The sequence below is a fragment of the Parasteatoda tepidariorum genome, chromosome 4 (assembly GCF_043381705.1).
Source record: "Parasteatoda tepidariorum isolate YZ-2023 chromosome 4, CAS_Ptep_4.0, whole genome shotgun sequence".
In the NCBI taxonomy this organism is placed as follows: Eukaryota; Metazoa; Arthropoda; class Arachnida; order Araneae; family Theridiidae; genus Parasteatoda; species Parasteatoda tepidariorum.
Window position 1 is genome coordinate 42226033 of NC_092207.1, and position 8587 is coordinate 42234619.

The 8587-nt window shown below is 31.0% G+C and overlaps 1 protein-coding gene across 1 annotated transcript; it reads right to left on the reverse strand.

Moving 5' to 3' along the window:
• Positions 1–407: 407 nt before the first annotated feature.
• On the reverse strand, positions 408–6482 carry LOC107440747 (uncharacterized). Its single transcript, XM_016053760.2, has 3 exons — positions 6327–6482; positions 2855–3690; positions 408–930 (listed from the first exon to the last, which is right to left on the reverse strand). Exons 1-3 carry the CDS (start codon positions 6369–6371, stop codon positions 615–617), a joined length of 1197 nt encoding a protein of 398 aa, XP_015909246.1. The 5' UTR covers positions 6372–6482; the 3' UTR covers positions 408–614.
• Between the last annotated feature and the right edge of the window lie 2105 nt (positions 6483–8587).

Sequence of the window (8587 nt, forward strand, 5' to 3'; positions counted from 1 at the left end):
TAAACAAATTTCTTTACGCATTCTCAATCCAGTCATTTTGACTACTTTTGGGCAGTATACTAAGTTTCAGTCTTTCTAGTGTTAAAGATGAGCTAGTATATTTTTTTAAATTTCACAAGGGACAAAATTGTGTACTTTATCATTTTTTTTTCGATTCATGCACACCAATGAGATGCATTTAGCAAATTCTGTATGATAGAACCCCCAGTTGTTCAGTGGGATTTGTAAACCTGCCTTATGACTTATTAGAAATGTAACAAAGCATAATATAACCTGCCTTATTAGAAATATAACAAAGGTAGGAAGAAATATTCAGAATTACTAAATGAAATAAAAATGGCTATCTGAAAACTTTGCACGATTTTTCTGTTACAAAAATCAAAGAGAATTATTTATTTTCAAAACAGTTACTCAATAAATGAAATATTTTATTTATATAGAGATTATCACAGACGTGTTTTGAATCACAATTTTATCTGCTGAGATTAGTCATATTTCATATCACAGTTTTATCTCCTGAATATTAATCATGTTAAGGTTAACAATAAGTTTAATTGTTATGACAAAATAAACCATAAAACGCACTAAAAGATATTTCCAAATGGGAAGCTAGATCAACTAAAATCAACTGGTTTCATTTTTTCAACTACATCGTCAATGATTTCCATTTCTCTTTTCATAACATTAAGGAGTTTTCTCAACTTATCAGAATGCATGGATTTCGAACCTTGTTTGATGTATGTCCAAGAATCATACATGGTGAGGCAGTTGAGCATTATTCTGCCTGCCACTGGGAGCGAAGTCAGCCTCTGCTGCTCCAATGGCAATGCAGGAATGCTTTGCAAAACTAGTGATTGCATCTGCCCGAACTCCATTTGCAATGTCATCCTGTTCATGTCAAGCTGAATGGGATGTTTTCGAAAAATTATCCTGAAAATAAATTAACTCGTAAAATACAATATCATTATGGTAAATTAAAAAAACGAATCCTCCTGAAACTAAAGTTCTTCTGACTATACATAGATATGTTAAATGATGCATGTAATGTTTCATCCAGTTTCAAGGAACTGTTTGCTTACAAGTATATAACGAACTAATAAGACGTGAAGTACATGGAAAAGAACCATACATTGAATACTCACCTAGTTTCTGATATGTACAACAAATGTTTAATGTGGGCACATTTTTCACGCAGCGCATATACCAGTGGTAAACCAACTCAGTTCATATGTATGTTCAGTATGGCACGTTTTTATCAATAATGCTTGTCATAATAGCAATAAAGCATTCCAACACTGTTGTTAATATTCGGAATACATAAACACTTGTGATTCCTCTTCCTTTGATTGTCCTTCACACTTGATATTGTGAAGGACAATGCTTACGTTCTCCCACTACCATATAGTGTTAAGGATTAAGTTTCCGTTCCCCCAATGCCAAATTGTGGACAATAAAGCTAATGCGTCTCCAATGCCGAACTCTGAGGTATAAAGCTATGTTTTCCTAATGATAAATTGTAAAGAATAAGCTTATATTCCCTCAATGCAAACAACTCTGCAAAAACGCGTCACTATAGAACGTATACACTATTGAACGTATGGACAGAACTATGGTTTATCATTGGGGTGGTCAAAGGCGCACACATTAAATTTGTAGTATGAATCAGAAAATTGGTGAGTGTGTGCATTTTTCCAAGTAACATCCGTCGTTGAACGACGCATACTAGTATACAAACAGTCCTCTGAAACAAGGTAAATTGTTTAGGCTAACCCTGTCGTGTTAAGCCACACTTTTTCTAAAGTCATTTTTATATAAAACTGATCTGTTCCTACCAGTTAAGTACTGTAAGTTAGTTAATTTTCAAGAATATCCACTAGATAACACAACATCACCACACACAGAAACATCTTATTGTGTAACATGAAAATCGTAGTGTTTTCGCCAAAATTGCCCTTTAAAAACACTCTCCTAAACAATTTATTATTATATCACCCCGACCCTCCAGTTGTTATAATGAAATACACGTGATAAAAATTTTAAGTAGAGGGTTTAGACGCACAAGAATCCTATTTGGCAACATTTGTGGCACAAAACAGAGAGAAAAATTTTGATTGATAAACAGACTCCCGCTTCTGATCTTTAGTCAATTTCTTAAATTTAACATTCATTCTTTGCAGTCAGTTGTTTTATATCTTTAATTAAAAATCCTGAATAACTTACTTAGTCTTAGTCTTGCTACATGAATTCTTAGAACCTTTACCGTAGTTTTATCGTTAGTTTTTTAATACAATTGTTTACAATCGAATAGAATGCAATCGAATCTAAAAATTTATGTAATTGTATAAAACTGGGCAAATGTGATTGTATACAATTGCTTTTATTTGCAAAGCAATATTTGCCTGTCAGTATTTTTATTTTACTTTATTTCTTTATATTTAGTGATTTCAGGAAAAATAGGAGCAGACGAAATACTTAATAAAATCAGAAAATAAAAAAAATTCACTTTTTCTTAATTACATTTTAGTTGTTTCGTGTTTACATACTGTTAGCAAGAAGCGCACTTTACAAAAAAAAGCATCTTAGTTTTTTTTTTCCTTTTTTTTAAACTTTTAAAATTTTGCGATGATTTGTTATTGATGTTTGCTTTTTTGTGAGTTTAAAAATCCTAATGAAATTAAATAACACAGCAAAGTATAACCAAATAAAACAGCATAAAGTAAACAGTATTTTGAATGCTTGTTGTCAATGCAATAGTTAACTCGTTAACGGCCTCGTAATTAATGCGAAGGACATTAAAAACTAAAGCAAATTTAACATTATTAAATGCTAACAATAAAACAAATATTACATATACCTATTCCACCACAAACTTGCAACGTGACTACGAGAAAACAGCTGAAGGCTATAAAGGAAATCTTTATTTTCCAACAATTCAGCATCCTTTTTGACGTTCGACACAAGTGCTGATTCAAACACTTTAATGTACTCTTCCAATTCTTTCGAAGCTTCTTGAACCTGCAAAGCAACATCCTTATCAATCCCGTAAGGAAACATGTCTTGGACAGCAAAGTCTAAATCTTTATTCTCTTCAAACCAGCGAACAACTGATTCAAACAACTTGTAATCCTCTTCTCTACTGTCGCATATTTCATCAAGAAGTTGTTTAGATGAAGCAACTTCCCAAACTGTAGAAATAAGTCCACACAAACCGCAAACAGAAGCAGCATTAAAAGCATACTTTGCCCATGATGAATCAGGATGCAAAAGTAAGCCACCAACTGAGCCTGTAGCATCAGCAGTGGATGCTATCAATCTAACAAATGTACTCCATTTGAAGTTTCTGTCTAGCTTTTTAATGTAGTTATCTAACTTTTCAATTAGAGGCACCCTTAACTCTTTCCAATCCTCAACTCTTTTTAAAAATATTCCATATCTCTCATTCACCAGGGGGATTAAATCCTGGAGGATTCTTTTCGTTTTAGCACTCTTCTCGCCATCGACGTGTTTTTTGGATTCGTTGGAAAAATCAACAGCTATCTGTCTCAGATCTTTTCCCAACTTTGCCAAATCTTCATTTGACTTTGGGTCATAACTAAAGCTCCTAACAGAGTTCTTAACATTATCTTTTTTAATTCGACTCACAACATCTGAGATGGTTCTGGGACGAAAGATTTCATCAGAAAATGGTACCTACATGAAAGAAAAAATATTATTTATCTCCTAAATAGAAAAGGAATCGAAAGTAATATTGTAATTGAGTATGAGTAGCCTAAATGCAAATATAAATATAAAATCAGTAAACAGATTTCTATAAAAAATGGTTTGAGAGAGTTGTTATTACGAACAGTATTACAAAATCCGTTCTCTAAAATTTTATTTTTAAAAATTAAATATTATAATATTTGATAATAAGCTAATATTTTGTTATTTACAAGCTACAACAAGAGCATGTTCATATTTAAGCTTAAAAAAACTTGATACTATGATATAAATTAACTCTTCAAAAGCGTAAGAAGTTTAGAAAATTTTATTCCACCTTTTGAATTATAATTTTTTCCTTTTATTTTAAAAAAAAAAGCTGTTCTATAGGTGTCTAGATGATGCTTATATAGTATAAAATTGAAAATCTGTCTATCCCTGTTTACCTGTATGTCATCCAGTTCTAGAAAATATAAAAAGAAAAAAAAAACTCAGCACTTGTCCTTTGAGTTAAATTTAAAATTACAAAAGGAAGTTATCAAGGGTTAGGGTTATAATAAAATAAATTATTTTAAAGGGTTTTAAACTTTTTTTATTGTTTTTCGAAGAAAAATTTTATTTCACAACTAGAAAAAAATGACTGCGCATCATTCATGGAGAATTCTGTAAAGGAAAATATTTCTGAAAAAATAGCAAAATTTCATCAAAATAGCTTCGAAACAAATTAGAAACATTTGAAAGCCTCATGCATTCGAAATAGCATATACTAAATTTTGAACCGAAAGCATAGTCTCAAACATTGATGTGGGTGAGAGAGAGACGTTCATTGGCTGCCGATAAGTTTCGAACCCAAGACCACCAAAACCGTTGTAGGATGCTCTAACCACCATAGTTATGCAACCTTGTATATGGAGAATAAGGAAATTTTATATATTCCATTCGCCTTAAAGTATTTAAGTTATAGCGAAATGAGCAAAAAGTGAAATTAAAATTGCCAATCTCCTGACTAAGCTATTAGGATCATATTTTCCAAATTGCAACCCTTTGAAATTATACCATTGAAATTGGAAATTTGTTTGTCATGATGTGCTATTAATGCAGCTACTATATAAAATTTCCTAATTCTCCCTGGACTAGGTGGTACAACTATAATGTTTAGATCAAATTACGAGCTCAGAGGTCCTTGGTTCGAGTGCTGCCGGCAGCCGATCAACCCTCTCTCACACATTTTCCCCTTCATATCACCTTTGAGAAAAAACCTTTTGCTCAAAAATGAGTACATGCTGTTTCAATTTTGAATACATGGGGTTTTCAAATTCGACTGTTATTTGTTTTGGAGCTATTTTAACACATTTTTGCTGAATTTTGAGAAACTCTTTCTAACAGTATGAGGAGCAAAGGGAACGGAGTGTGATTAAAAACTGTAAGTGACAAAAATAACAAGCTTCACGTACATATTCATCCTCATCATAGTTGGCCAGACAGCCCAATGTGGGCCAATGCCTTCCTTTAAAGATTTCTCCATGAAGACTTCCGATTTATCTTTCATTCCCAATTTCTTTTCATTAATTGCAAGAAAATCAGACTCCACCGAATCAGCCCATCTCAACAGCGGCCTTCACCGCTTTGTTGTTCCAGTGGGTCTAAAAAGCAATATCTTTTTTATTGTATTGTCATCACTCATTCAAATCACGTAGGCCATCCACTTCCTTCTATTTATTTTTGTGTATTTAATAATATCAGGTTGTTTATAAATCTTGTACAGTTCAAAGTTAAATCTCCTTCTCCAGTTATTGTTTCCATTTATACCCCCAAGTATACCAGGGGCCTCCATCAGGGGGAAGGTGGGCGCACGATGCGCCCACTTAAAGCTTGGGGGGGGGGTTACATTAAATAAAACGAATAGTTTGGGGGAGAATTTAGACGAGAGAATTTTTTTTAAGTACATAAACAAAAGAAGCATTGTCATATTATGAGCAAGCAAAGTAGCACTATTTCGAACAAGCTAACATGGAAGGAGGAAGTTAGCAAATTTTTTTTGGGGGGATGAATGCGCCCAAGAGCTTGGGGGGGATGGGGGCCACTGAAGTATACTCCGCAAAATCTTTCTCTCAAATATTGAGATGCAATTTTCCTCCAGTTTTGTAATTGTCCAAGCTTCAGAAACATAAGTCAAGACAAGCCTGACAAGAACTTTGCAAATTACAAACTACTCGTACATAAGAATACATGTGATAAACATGTCAGAGGCAGTGATGAAAATTTGGGAGCTCTTCCGCAAAATGTTTGCAGTAATGACCTAGAGAGGCATGCCAAGAATAAATTTTTTAATTCGGAAATATCATTACTAAATCCCTAAAGATTTCAAAATATTAAGTTTGGCATGATTACTCTCAAAAATATTGTTTTTCTTTTTTTCCCTATGACTCCTTTTAGGTCTTTCGGAATCATTTTCCACCCCTATATCGCCATCACTTCTGAAATACGTGAGTGAGATATAGTAAAATTTAAAGAAAAATTTTAAAACTGCACAACAATATTATTTTCAAAAGAAGATACAATGAATTTTTAAAAAAATTAGCGAACAAATATAATAACAAGACAAGTAAAAAAAAGAGTGCATATACCTCAAAATTTGGTGATTGTGGTGGCGTAGACCCTTCGGCATTCATTTCTGTTGTCTTTCATACAATGAGAAGTTTTTTTTTATTGAAAAGTGAAAATTGCATTGTGTAGAACATTCATCTCTCTTTTTCAATAATTATCAGTTGCTGATAAGCCCGTTGCATTACATACATCAGTACAGGTGTTGATAAAATATGCAATTGAAAGCGTAGGGGGGAAATGAGATATATATCGTTATAGTGGTATGATCTATTTTTGGAAGTAAAACAAAAGCATTCTGATAAAAAGAATTTTAGGTTCATCAAAATGTTTTATTGAATTTAAATTTCTTAAATTATTCCATATTTAAACCTGGATCAAAAATATTTTGTTAGGGCAGCTCCAATTTATTGCATTTTTTGGCAATAATTGTCCAAAATAATATTTTCTCTGATTTGTGATATGCTCTTTTGTTTTCAATTTCTCTAACTTTTTTAAATCGAACTTAATTCGGGATAGAACATACTTTTAATTAGCTAAGTACTGGTTTCTGCAATATGTATTATGCTATTTTCTTTGAAATATCGGAAACTTAAGTATTAAATTATTTTGAATTTTGTAATCATTTTTCAGAATGAAAAATTTAAACGATAAAGAGAACAGAATGAATAATTTAAACGATATTTACAAAATAAAACGTAATAATTTTTTAAATTATACCAAATTTTTCCAAGCAATCAAACATTCCAAATGCATCCCATTGCATCTGCATAAGATCTTAATCAACATGATCATAAAGTTGATAATTAAAATTTGTACACCCAAAATAACTTAGAATTTCGTTTTTTTTTTTTTTTTTTTTTTTTTTTTTTTTTTTTTTTTTTTTTTTTTGTATTAAGTTACGATCTTAACCGTTTGAAGGATAGAACTTGAATAAAACTTAAGATAGAAATACTGATAAAGTTGAAATACTGATGCATCTTTTGCAATAAATCGTTCCAGGTAGTCATTTTTTATGAGGAGTTGTGGAAAATTTTACTATGTGGATGAACATTTAATATCTTTCTACTGTTGTTTACGAATTAAAGTTGTTGTTTATACATTAAAGAAGTGATGTGAAACGTCGTCATCAAAGGCATTGCAATTCAAAATGTTCTAAAGCAATAAGATTTACAAATTTACAATGCAAAAACTGTATAATACTTCTCCGAATTTGACGAGAAAAAATTGTATTTTATTACAAGTTAATACAGAATCGAGCTGTCATACACACTTTAAAAGGTGTTGTTAAATCTAAACCCAAATGAATGAGAAGGCTTACACCAAGATCAAATGCATTCACTCCATTCATGAATTCATTATTTAAAAAGATATTTTAGATGGTTCATTTTCATAAAACTTGCACTTTTGATATCACATGACTTTAAGTTCTTTTAATTACTGAAATAAAAGTCAAAATAACATTTTTATGCATTCAAATTAATTTATTATATATTTTTAATAAATATAGATGCACGGAAATTAGTATCTTATACATAATGCCTGCGGTATACCTTTTTAATATGTCTGATACAGCTTAATGTCCCAGCTTTCTTTGTCTCTTATTTTACAGAAATTAAATCAATTATTCATTGAAATTAATTTTAATTTATCTAGTTGGGAAAATTATGTTACTTGTAATATACAGCACAGCTTATCAAATTTACAGTTTTAAAATTACTTTTGAGTAACCATTATATTTTAATGTTGTCCGAGGATTATGGTCTTTTTTGTTGCCATAAATAGTGTATTAAATCATTTCTGTTGACTTTACAAAAATGAGCCCTGATGATCTTATTTCGGATAAGGTAGCCATTTTAAAAGTCATTTTATTTGATGTATTCTTAAAAAAAATAAAGCATTGACAAAGGTAAGGATATTTTATTCACTTACCATCATAATGTTTTAATGTTTATTTGACTTTTTTAATGGCAAAATCAAAATACGTTTTTCAGTTTTACGTATGTAAACATTTCCTTTTTTTCGATTGAACCTCTTCAAGTAAATTGACATGCAGTTTCTTATGGACAAGAATCATCACAATAGCTGCTAAAAGTTTTAAAAGTTAATATTCGAATATTTATTTTTTTAAGAATTTTTTTTTTCTAAATGCCTGCTCATTTTGAAAATGATTCATACATGCATGCAATTTAGGTTCTTGCTTTATAGTGTATCGTAAAAATAACTTTACTGACTAATTATAAATTTTAGAGTAACTAAATAACAAAAATTGGGGCGACTACTG

What these genes read in the sequence shown, in the direction of transcription:
- LOC107440747 (XM_016053760.2), bottom strand. Translation starts at nt 6,371, where the DNA reads ATGAATGCCGAAGGGTCTACGCCACCACAATCACCAAATTTTGAG. An exon ending in CACAATCACCAAATTTTGAG is followed by an intron (nt 3,691 to 6,326) that starts GTATATGCACTC and finishes TCTTTCATGTAG; the next exon opens with GTACCATTTTCTGATGAAAT. An exon ending in GCAAGTTTGTGGTGGAATAG is followed by an intron (nt 931 to 2,854) that starts GTATATGTAATA and finishes ATTTATTTTCAG; the next exon opens with GATAATTTTTCGAAAACATC.